At 43.6% G+C, this 12,403-nt stretch overlaps 1 protein-coding gene across 4 annotated transcripts in view; it reads right to left on the bottom strand.

Moving 5' to 3' along the window:
* The window catches only part of NFXL1 (nuclear transcription factor, X-box binding like 1), a 91,043-nt gene that overhangs the window by 52,861 nt on the left and 25,779 nt on the right, over window positions 1-12,403 (bottom strand). For all 4 annotated transcript variants that reach the window (XM_073342116.1, XM_073342117.1, XM_073342114.1 and 1 more), the window contains one exon: window positions 913-1,033. In XM_073342116.1, coding sequence (XP_073198217.1) covers window positions 913-1,033 — 121 coding nt within the window. The remainder of the gene's footprint in view (window positions 1-912; window positions 1,034-12,403) is intronic.

The following is a 12,403-nucleotide window of genomic DNA, read 5'->3' as shown; positions in this document are numbered from 1 at the left end:
AAATCTCTTCCCTTCAGTTCTCTAACTCTCCTGCAGAAAGACACTTCCTAAGAAGGCAGGACTGTGACCTTATTTATAGTTTGACAGATTCTTTGCCTCTTTGAGGTAGAGCCATGACACTGTATGTCCTGCACTGTTCCATAATGGTAGAAGAGGACTGAAAAAAATAACTGCAAGCAAATAATTTTCCTTTAACATTATTTATTTTAACTTCATAGTGAGACAGTCAAGCTGGATCTTTAACAACTCAATAGAACCATTAAACCATTTAAATATACATGTACTTAATTATTAAAACTGTTTTCCTTGAACAAAGATAGCTGACCAAATTGTTTTCAGGCCTATGCCACACAAAAGCCTATCAAGCTATTAAGCTTTAAAACGAGCACATTCAAATCAATAAAATACATTTTCTATGGATTTCAGTGTGTTTTCCTCTTCCCATACCCAAAGACCACTGATTTCAGTGTACTTTCATATCATATACAGATTTTTTTTAAATGCCAGCTCTATTGGCAAATGAAAAGATTTCAGTAGTGCAAAGTATAAGCCACTAAAACCATACTTCAACTGTAAAAATGAGAACAAGGCCTTTACTCCTCAACATCAACAACTCTGACCAATTAAGAAGGAGAATTGTTGAGCTCCAAAGAGATGCAGTCTTCTGAGGACAGAAGAATAAGAGCCAGCCAACTAAAGGGGGAATCAGAGTGCAAAGGACATTGGTGCAATCATCTGGTACAGAGGAGTACAAAAACAATCCTGGGAAGACAATGGTCTTACATACCATAAATCTGACATAATGCATCCCTCACAGAAATAGCAGCAAGTAAGTATTTAGATGCATTCAAATCCTTCAAGTCATCCAAAGAACTGGAAATTAATGTGTGCGCATAAGTCTTCTGTACCAACCTGCACAGCTCTTTGCATTTTGGAGGCTTGGTGCTACGTTCTCTGCCACAGGGTACTTTGAGAACAGTTTTACCGCAATTGCACAACACATCTACAGTCTCTGGGCATGGGTAGCAACTACCTAAAACAAATACATGAACAGAGTGATAGTCAAAATATCCCATTGCTTCTAAAATGGTAATCACCACAATTCTGAATTTGGGAACCTTTTTGTACTAATCTGTCTATGCTGCATGGTCTGAAGAAAAAAAACCTGATGTTACACTTGCATCTCGATTCAAAGTTTCAAGAACTAATTTGAAGAGACAATTTCAGATGTTTGAAACAAACATTAAGTTTGACTGTTCTATAGTGATATAACTACTATCCAAGAAAGAAAAGTTCAATTTGTAGACTTAAAATGGAAGGCAGTATTATCAATGCAAGACAAGTCATCCTGACCAAATGGCATTTACATAATGCTATTTATATTTCACAGACTCTTATGAATGTGAAGACAGATTATAGCCTTTCATCAATTTCTGAAAGGTCAACAAAGAAAATCAGATTTCTGACATTTATAAGATGCCATTTTGCAACTTTTATCATGCTTGACAAAAATGCAAATTTGTTGCTTAACTGCACAGAGGCTGATAAAATGCACCTATCTAATAAGTCTTCCTCCTTTTTAAATGATTCATATTAGGAAATACTAATAAATATTTCAAAATTAAAAAGGTAAAGATCAGAAAAGGTTAAAACATCTTTTTTTAAGACTCTTCCACTCATTTTATTTATCAAATACCAAATGTAAAGTTTTATTGTCTGTGCCACTCCTGACATCAATTGCATAAGAAAGCAGATGCAGAGATGGAAAGATTCAGGTTTTCACCCAATATCTGTAACTCCATTTTCTTGTTAAGTTTATGAAAAAATATGTATAGTTTAAAACCATTAATGGGGATATAACTTTGCGGATAATCCTGGCTGTCTCAATGGTATTAGAGATGCAATATTTCTAGAATCAGGAGTCCTCTCACTGACAACACAAACTGCCCAAAAAGGATATGCAAGTGTCCAGTTTTTATAAAAAATTAAAAGCTCTATGGCAAGACTACACCTCAGACTCTGGATAATGCGTGTACAACTTATTTAAATATTTGCATCAATGGGGACAAATACTAGCATTTCTAGAAAAATGGAAGGGGCAGATACGAGATTTGACACATTTGGGGCTTTCCACATTTTGCATTCCTATGTTTAATACATACTTCAGAGGGTCATTCATATTTCTGCCTACTTCCGTCACTTTTCAGCTGACAAATGCACCTTTCCATGAAGAACAGGTGATAGCCATTGTGCATGCAAAAGATTCTGGAACTGCCCTATCAGTTATGCAGCAGCAGAAACGGACACACCCAAGTTAGTGATGAAAGGGACCAGTGCCATTTTCTTTGGGAAGGACATTTTTGCTGTCAACAAAAGAGGGCAGCAAACAGTACCATGCTAATGCATAAAAAGTACTTTGCCAAGGTTTGCAGCATTTTCTCATCTGTCTTGCACTCATTAAAACAGTGGTATTCCTGAGGTCAGTGCTCCTCCCTCTCTCAGTGCACAGAGCATCAAGAGTGTTAACTCTGCAGTTACTCTTGCATTCAGCACCATGATGTTTTTATAATTTAAAAGTGAAAATAAAGTTTACATGGTTTAGGTAGGAAGAACACACCTACATTAGGGAACAGTGTAAAAAAGAAAGAACGAACAAAAAATACTCGAGGAATCACTCCTTGTTTAACAGGTTTCAGAGTAACAGCCATGTTAGTCTGTATTCGCAAAAAGAAAAGGAGTACTTGTGGCACCTTAGAGACTAACCAATTTATTTGAGCTTAAGCTTTCGTGAGCTACAGCTCACTTCATCGGATACATACTGTGGAAAGTGTAGAAGATCTTTTTATACACACAAAGCATGAAAAAATACCTCCCCCCACCCCACCCTCCTGCTGGTAATAGCTTATCTAAAGTGATCACTCTCCTTACAATCTGTATGATAATCAAGTTGGGCCATTTCCAGCACAAATGTTTAACACTTGTTTAACACTACCTCTTGTCAGTGCTAGAAAACGGACCTGTTTAATAATTTGTTCCAGATCTTTCCAGGTCTCACAGGTCTATAATTCTCCAGGTCCTCTTTGTTCCCCTTTTTAAAGCTTGGTAGTATATTGGCCCTTCTCTAGTTCTCTAGGAACTCATCTGTTCTCCCTGAGTTCTCAACGACAATTGTTAATGGTTCCAAGATTGCTTCAGCTAGTTCCTTAAGTCCTGTAGGATCAATTTTATCAGACTCTGCCAATTTGAATACATCTACCTTACCTAAATATTCTTTAACCTATTATTCCCCCCCTATTTTGACTTGCTTTCCTTTCCCTTTGTTAATGCATATTGTGTTAATTATCTGGTCATATTCACAATTAACCTTTCTTTAGTGAAAACTGAAGCAAAATAGACATCCTGATATTCTTTTACTCTGCAGTTATAAGGTAATGATACTATGAAATAGCTTACACTAGAATAATGCATTAAAACTTGAAGACCTGATTTTAGACCAAGTTATTTTCAACTGAAAATGTTCTAAACCATTTTAATATCCTTCCCTGCATCCTGAACTAGCAGTTTTCTAACTACATGAATGTTATCTTGTTCCCTTCAAACAAAAATGCATGGTTGTCAGGCAAGAAAAAGAAAAGGCCACTTAAAGTCTCCACACATTCCAAACCATAAATGAATGGCCTCCTGTTCTTTATTCCCAGTTCTCTTTGTTTATATTTCTATTTAACACTTTGAATAAGTCTGTGTTAAAACACTACACTAATAAAGTTGGAAACAAGATTTAACGCTCCAAAAATGTCTTAAAATATACTTAGTATCAAAACAGAGCTCTCAATTTGTGACACAGAAGCAGCTACACATTGACAGAGAAACCTACACAAATAATACTAAAAGGAACAAACTTTTCCCACATAAAGAAGCTACAATTAAATTTGGACAGCAAAATGAGACCATAAACCCAAGTGTCTGCAAAATAAACGTCTCCAAAATTGTTTTGGAGAATTTATCATCTTTCAGCAAACACTATTGGTCCCAACACAGCCACTAATGCATCTCTTAATGTGCAAAGGAATTAATTAATTTAAGAAGTAATCTCACAACATTCCTTAATTCATAAATTAAACAACCCGTGTTTTAGCCATCCAGAGAACAATAAAACTTTAAGGCCAAACCTCATTTTATGACATTGCTGTAAAAACGTAAGGAGTTCAAAGGCTTTCTGAAAGGAAGTGGCCATTATGGAAATATATATTGGGTGTGTGTGTGTGTGTGTGTGTGTATACACACATACACACACACTTTTTTACTAACATATTTTAGAGGTTTTGGTGTATAAAATTTAGTGTATGCACATATATTAGTAAATCTAGATATGCTGTTTTAACAATTACTAAGTTATAGTAGAAGACATTAACATGTGACACGAATGTGTTCATGTGACTACGATACTATTCTGATAAATCAGAACTGGCATATGAATTTTATTCTTATTTCACAGCACCTATAAATGATCAGATCTCAAAGTTTCGCTTCTGCCTCATGTGTTTTTCCCTGGACATCCACATACTATGTGATGACAGGCAATAGAAAGTGGAATATGATATTAGTATAAAATAATTTTAACCAGGCTGCAAGACGTATCAGTCACATTGGATTTTTATTATTCAATTTAAGCCAAAAGTTAAAGAGTCTATAACATAACAGACTAATTATTGTATGCACTATTATTAAGGCTAAGAGTCTGTCATGGATTCCATTACTTTCCGTGACCTCCATGACTTCTACAGTGGCTGGTGCGGCTCAAGGGCTGCCTGAGCTGGGCAGCCGCAGGGCCAGCAGCAGCAGTTTGGGTGTGTGGGCGAGTGCTCAGGGCTAGGGGCAGGGGGCGGAGGACTGCAGGGGGCGGAGGACTGCAGGGGGCGCTTACCTTCGGGTGAGGGACTCCCCAGTTCTCACTGGCATGGCTCCCTTGCAGCTCCTAGGCAGCGGAGGGGTCTCCGCACCATGCGCTGCCTGAGCCCACAGCCAGCACTTGGGGCAGAAGCAGCGGAGCCCCTGTATGGCCCCTGCCTTCGTCGCCTAGGAGCTGCAGGGACATGAACCGAGTAGGAAGCCCCTGCCAGCCCCACCAACCCCTCCCCCCAGCACCAGCAGGAGTCCCAGGCCACCCCGCCCAGCACCCACAGCACCCCCGGATCGCCTCCACCCACCCAAGTTTTAGTCAGGGTGGGTATTTTTAGTAAAAGTCATGGACAGGTCACAGGTCCATGAATTTTTGTTTACGGCCCGTGACCTGTCCATGACTACCAAAAATACCCATGACTAAAACATAGCCTTAACTATTATTCGCTTACTGTTTTAAAAAAAATATAAAATGGTTTGCACAACTTATTTTCTGCAATTTGGCTGCACTAGTACAAACTACTGAGGTAGCAGTAACACCCTGTTTTTCCCCCACAGAACAAAATTAGGGTTTCCACAGTTTTGGAACCTAGCAGCACACCATAACAATGAACCTGCAAGCTGAACTATAACTGAGCTGAAGTTCAGGCTAATGCTATATTCCTTCTGAGAGGCACATCACACACAGAGATAGCTCTGACAGACTGCAGACTCTAGTCAATATAAGAGAGACAGCTTAATAATGATAAAAGCTGCCAGATCATTTGTTATTGTTCTTGTCTTTTTCTTTCACCCAAGAGTTCTGAAGGAGCTCTGATATGGAATTGTACAACCCATCACTTAAATTAGCCTCTGTATGAAATGATTGGAAGATAGCTAATGTAATACCAATTTTTATAAAAGCCTCCAGAGGGGATCCTGGCAACTACAGGCTATTAATCCTAACTGCAGTACCAGGCAAACTGATGGAAACCTATACTTAAGTACAGAATTACCAGATACATAGATGAACACAATATGTGGAAAAAACAGTCAACATGGCTTTTGCAAAGGGAAATCTTTTAGAATTCTTTAAGGGGGAGGGGGTGTCCACAAGCATGTGGACAAGGGTGATCCAGTGCGTACAGTATACTTAGATTTTCAAAAAGCCTTTGACAATTATTCAAAATAATTAAGTTTAAAGCTAAATGTGAAGAGTTACAAAGGGATCACGCTACACTGAGTGATTGGGCAACAAAATGGCAGATGAAATTCAGTGTTGAAAAAGCTAAGTAATGCATGTTGGAAAACTAAACCCAATTACACATACAAAATGATAGGCTCTAAATTAGGTGTTACCACTCAAAAAAAAGATCTTGGAGTAATCGTGGACAGTTCTCTGAAAATATCTGCTCAATGTGTAGCAGCAGTTAAAAAAGCTAAAAATGTTAGGAACCATTAGGAAAGGGACAGATAAGAGGACAGAAATTATAATGGCACTATATAAATGCATGATATGTCCACACCTTGAACACGGTGTGCATCTCTGATCTCCCCATCTCAAAAAAGACACATTAGAATTGGAAAAAGTACAGAGGAGGGCAACAAAAATGGTTAGGGGTATGGAACAGCTTCCATATTTGGAGAGATTAAAAAGACTTGCACTTTTCATCTTGAAAAAGAGAGGACTAAGAGCGGAGACCAATAAAATCAGGACTGGTATGGAGAAAGTGAAAGTGTTATTTACCCCTTCACATAATACAAGAACCAATTAAATTAACAGGCAGCAGATTTAAAAAACAAACAAAAATACAGTAACTCCTCACTTAAAGTCGTCCCGGTTAACATTGTTTCATAGAATAGCAGGGTTTGAAGGGACCTCAGGAGGTCATCTAGTCCAACCCCCTGCTCAAAGCAGGGCCAATCCCCAATTAAATCATCCCAGCCAGGGCTTTGTCAAGCCGGACCTTAAAAACTTCTAAGGAAGGAGATTCCACCACCTCTCTAGGTAACCCATTCCAGTGCTTCACCACCCTCCTAGTGAAAAAGTTTTTCCTAATATCCAATATCCTTGTTACGTTGCAGATCAATTAGGGAACATGCTCGTTTAAAGTTGTGCAATGCTCCCTTATAACGTTGTTCGGCAGCAGCCTGCTTTGTCCACTGCTTGCAGGAAGAGCAGCCTGTTGCAGCTAGCTGGTGGGGGCTTGGAACCAGGGTGGACAGGCAGTCCCCCCATCAGCTCCCCATTCCCCTAAGTTCCCTGGGCGGGCCCAGCAGGCTATCAATTGCAGACAGTTGAGCTGTCCCTCTCCGCACTGCCATGTGCTGCTCCTGCCCTCTGCCTTGGAGCTGCTCTCCAGAACCTCCTGCTTGCCGTGTGGGGGAGGAAGAGTGTGTTTGTGTGTGGGGGGGGGAGGGGCGAAGGGGGCGGGAGAGAGAAGAGGGACTAAAGTCAGGGTGTTCCCCTCTGTCCTGTTCCTGCACCCTGCTTACCCTTTCTTCCATAGAGCAAGGGGACACACACGACAGGGCTCAGGACGGAGGGCGCTTCCTAGCAGCAACTGCTGTCTCAGCTTGCTGATTATCTTAAAAGGGCAGTTTACTTAAGAGTGGGGTCAGCGTACTCAGCCCTGGTCTACACTACGAGTTTAGGTCGAATTTAGCAGCGTTAGTTCGATTTAACCCTGCACCTGTCCACACGACCAAACCTGTTTTGTCGACTTAAAGGGCTCTTAAAATTGATTTCTGTACTCCTCCCCGGCGAGGGGAGTAGCGCTAAAATCAACCTCGCTGGGTCGAATTTGGGGTAGTGTGGACGCAATTCGATGGTATTGGCCTCTGGGAGCTATCCCAGAGTGCTCCATTGTGACCACTCTGGACGGCACTATCAACTCAGATGCACTGGCCAGATAGACAGGAAAAGGGCCAGGAACTTTTGAATTTCATTTCCTGTTTGGCCAGCATGGCGAGCTGATCAGCACAGGTGACCATGGAGTCCCAGAACTGCAAAAGAGCTCCAGCATGGACCGAACGGGAGGTACTGGATCTGATCACCATTGGGGAGAAGAATCCATGCAGGCAGAACTCCGTTCCAAAAGACGAAATGCCAATATATTTGCCAAAACCTCCAAGGGCATGACGGACAGAGGCTACAACAGGGACACACAGCAGTGCCGTGTGAAATTAAGGAGCGGAGGTAAGCCTACCAAAAACCAAAGGATGCAAACCGTCGCTCCGGGTCAGAGCCCCATACATGCCGCATCTATGATGAGCTGCATGCAATTCTAGGTGGGCCCCTACCACTACCCGTGGACACCTGCAAGGGGGGAGTCTCACGCAATAGGGATGAGGATTGTGTGGATGAGGAAGATGAGGAGGTGGTGGTGGTGGTTGAGGATAGTGCACAGCAGGCAAGCGGAGAATCTCTTTTCCCCCAGCAGCCAGGAACTGTTCATCACTCTGGAGCCAATACCCTCCCAAGGTGTGCTCCCGGACCATGAAGCCAGAGAAGGCACCTCTGGTGAGTGTACCTTTGTAAACAGAATACAGGGTTTAAACGCAAGCATGTTTAATGATTAATTTGCTCTGAAGACTTTGGATGCATTCACAGCGAGTATAGCTATTGGAAAAGCCTGTCTGGGGATGGAGTAGAAATCCTCCAGGGACATCTCCATGAAGCTCTCCCGGAGGTACACTCTGTGTTAGCCTCAGGAGAGTGATATCATTCATGGTCACCTGGTTGAAATACAGGAAATTTGTTTAAGGGGACATTCAGAGGGTGCCTGTTTCTGCTGGGCTGTTTGCCTTTGGCTGAAAAGAAATCATCCCCGCTGTTAGCCACGCAGTGGGAGAAGGCCCGTTCATGGTGAGCTGTTCGTGTTCGGCCGACAGGGATCTTCCCTGATACTAGCCATGCGGTTGGGGGGGGGCGGGGTGTGGGTGTGAAGAGATTATCCCAGAGAATTGGGGGGAGTTCAGTTGTGCTGCACATTCACCCTAAAACAGCAGCCCCTCCTTTTAAATGGCTAACCCAATGGACTTTGTTTGATATGGGAAAGGAGAGCGCTGCTGTTTGAAACCGTTCCATGTTATGAAGGTTGAAGAGGCTGAACCCTTTGCCTTACCATGACTGTCTGCAAGCCTAATTCTGTTGCCCAGCCAACTGTGTGTGATGTCTCACACCAAACCGACAGGCACTCAATGTAAGAGGCAATATGCGACCTTGTACCAAAAGCACATGTGCTATGTAATGTGAATCGCTTGATTCAGTGTGAAATAGTCTTGTCTTTGTTCTCTAAAATGTATCTTTTCAAATATTACTCTCCCCTTTTTCCTCCCACAGCTGCAAATATTTCTACGCTCCCCCTGTAATCTCCGTCCCAGAGGCTAGCGCAGATTAGAATGTGAAAAAAATGCACTCGCAATGAAATGTTCTCAGAGCTCATGCAGTTCTCCCACACTGAAAGAGCTCAGCAGAATGAGTGGAGGCAGAGTCCAGGAAAGCGTTAAATGAACGCGATGAGAGGAGGGAGGAGCGCAATGAGAGGAGACAGGTTGCAATGCTGAGGCTAATGGGGGAGCAAAGTGACATGCTCAGGCATCTGGTGGAGCTGCAGGAAAAGCAGCAGGAGCACAGACCGCCGCTGCAGCCCCTGTATAACTGCCTGCCCTCCTCCCCAAGTTCCATATCCTCCTCAGCCAAACGCCCAAGAACATGGGGGGGGGGGGAAGAAGGTGCTACGGGCACCCAGCCACTCCACCCCAGAGGATTACCCAAGCAATAGAAGGTTGGCATTCAATAAGTTTTGAACTGTAGTGTGGCCTTGTCCTTCCCGCCTCCCCTCATCCACCACCCCACCCAGTGCTTCCCTCCTCACGCACCCCTCCCAGGCTACCTTGCGAGTTTTCCCCCTATTTGTGTGATGAATTAATAATGAATGCATGATTTTGAAACAATAATGACTTTATTGCCTCTGAAAGCGGTGATCAATGGGGAGAGGTCGGTTGGCTTACAGGGAAGTAGAGTGAACCAAGGGGGTGGGTTTTCATCAAGGAGAAACAAAACAGAACTGTCACACCGTAGCCTGGCCAGTCATGAAAAGTTTTCAAAGCTTCTCTGATGCGCAGGGCGCCCAGTTATGCTCTTCTCATCACCCTGGTGTCTGGCTGTGTGTAATCGACCGCCAGGCCATTTTCCTCAACCTCCCACCCTGCTATAAATCTCTCCCCCTTACTCTCACAGATATTGTGGAGTACACAGCAGTAACAATGGGAATATTGGTTTCGCTGAGGTTTAACCTAGTCAGTAAACTGCACCAGCGAGCTTTTAAACATCCAAATGCACATTCTACCACCATTCTGCACTTGCTCAGCCTATAGTTGAACTGCTCCTTACTTCAGTCCAGGGTGCCTGTGTATGGCTTCATGAGCCAAGGCATTAAGGAGTAGGCTGGGTCCCCAAGAATAACTATAGGCATTTCAACATCCCCAATAATAATTTTCTGGTCTGGGAAGTAAGTTCCTTCCTGCAGCTGTTCAAACAGACCAGAGTTCCTGAAGATGCGAGCGTCATGCTCCTTTCCCGGCCATCCCACATTGATATCGGTGAAACGTCCCTTGCGATCCACCAGTGCATGCAGCACCATTGAAAAGTACCCCTTGCCGTTTATGTACTGGCTGCCAAGGTGGTCCGGTCCCAAGATAGGGATATGCGTTCCATCTATCGCCCCACCAGAATTTGGGAACCCCATTGCAGCAAAGCCATCCACTATGACCTGCACATTTCCCAGAGTCACTACCCTTGATAGCAGCAGCTCAGTGACTGCATTGGCTACTTGGATCATAGCAGCCCCCACAGTAGATTTGCCCACTCCAAATTGATTCCCGACTGACTGGTAGCTGTCTGGCGTTGCAAGCTTCCACAGGGCTATCGCCACTCGCTTCTCAACTGTGAGGGCTGCTCTCATCTTGGTATTCTTGCGCTTCAGGGCAGGGGAAAGCAAGTCACAAAGTTCCATGGAAGTGCCCTTACGCATGCGAAAGTTTCGCAGCCACTGGGAATCATCCCAGACCTGCAACACTATGTGGTCCCACCAGTCTGTGCTTGTTTCCCGGGCCCAGAATCAGCGTTCCACAGCATGAACCTGCCCCATTACCACCATGATGTCCAAATTGCCAAGGTCTGTGCTTTGAGAGAAGTCTGTGTCCATGTCCTCATCACTATCGTGATCGTGAGGTCGTCGCCTCCTCACCTGCTTTTGCAGGTTCTGCACATACTGCAGGATAACGTGCGAGGTGTTTGCAATGCTCATAACAGCAGCGATGAGCTGAGTGGGCTCCATGCTTGCTCTGGTATTGCGTCTGCAGGAGAGCAGAGCTGCAGCGGAAGCCGTGATGACGACGGATGCCACAAGTATAGATATTTATACAGAACGACAAGAGGACCTGGGAGGTGGATTCATGGCACCAGTAGAGCAGAGTTGCAGTGGAAGCTGTGGATGACGACGGTTAGCAGTCCTACTGCACTGTCTGCTGACAGCAGTACAGCGTCTGTGTGGAAAAAAGGTGCGAAACGATGGTCTGCTGTTGCTTTCATGGAGGGAGGGGCGACTGATGACACATACCCAAAACCACCTGCGACAATCTTTTTGCCTCATCAGGCATTGGGAGCTCAACCCAGAATTCCATGGGCAGCGGAGACTGAGGGAACTGTGGCACAGCTACCCACAGTGCAACACTCCGAAAGTTGACGCTAGCCACGGTAGTGAGGATGCACTTTGCCGACTTAATGCGCTTAGTGTGGACATATGCAATCAACTGTATAAAATAGATTTCTAAAAATCTACTTCTATAAGATCGACCTAATTTCATAGTGTAGACATACCCTCAAAGGAGCAATGCACATTTCTCTCTCTCTCACACAGACATACACACGGTGTGTGTCTGTCTGCCATGCTGTCTCCCCTCTCTCCATTCATAGAATTATAGAATACCAGGGTTGGAAGTGACCTCAGGAGGTCATCTAGTCCAACCCCCTGCTTAAAGCAGGACCAATCCCCAATTTTTGTCCCAGATCCCAAATGGCCCCCTCAAGGATTGAACTCACAACCTTGGGTTTAGCAGGCCAATGCTCAAACCACTGAGCTCGTGCTGCCTTGTAGAGTGTGAGGCTACATTAACAACGAGTTAACCCTTGAGGGCTCAGCCAACTGCTAGTTCATCATTTAGCAGTAAGGCATCCCCTGGGAAATATCCAACCCTCTGACTTCACCACCTCAACCAAGGTTCACAATCATCGCGGTGTACCCGTATTAAATTGTTTGTTTAAAACTTATACTGTGTGTGTGTAGTCTTTTCCAGGAAATTTTTTTTCACAAGACCTTAACCTCCCCTATTTACATTAATTCTTATGGGGAAATTGGATTCGCTTAACATCATTTTGCTTAAAGTCGCATTTTTCAGGACCATAACTACAATGTTAAACGAAGAGTTACTGTACTTCTTTATACAACGTACAGTCAAC

The sequence above is a fragment of the Lepidochelys kempii genome, chromosome 4 (genome assembly GCF_965140265.1).
Source record: "Lepidochelys kempii isolate rLepKem1 chromosome 4, rLepKem1.hap2, whole genome shotgun sequence".
Classification (NCBI taxonomy): domain Eukaryota; kingdom Metazoa; phylum Chordata; order Testudines; family Cheloniidae; genus Lepidochelys; species Lepidochelys kempii.
This window is presented reverse-complemented; position numbering and strand designations above follow the sequence as displayed.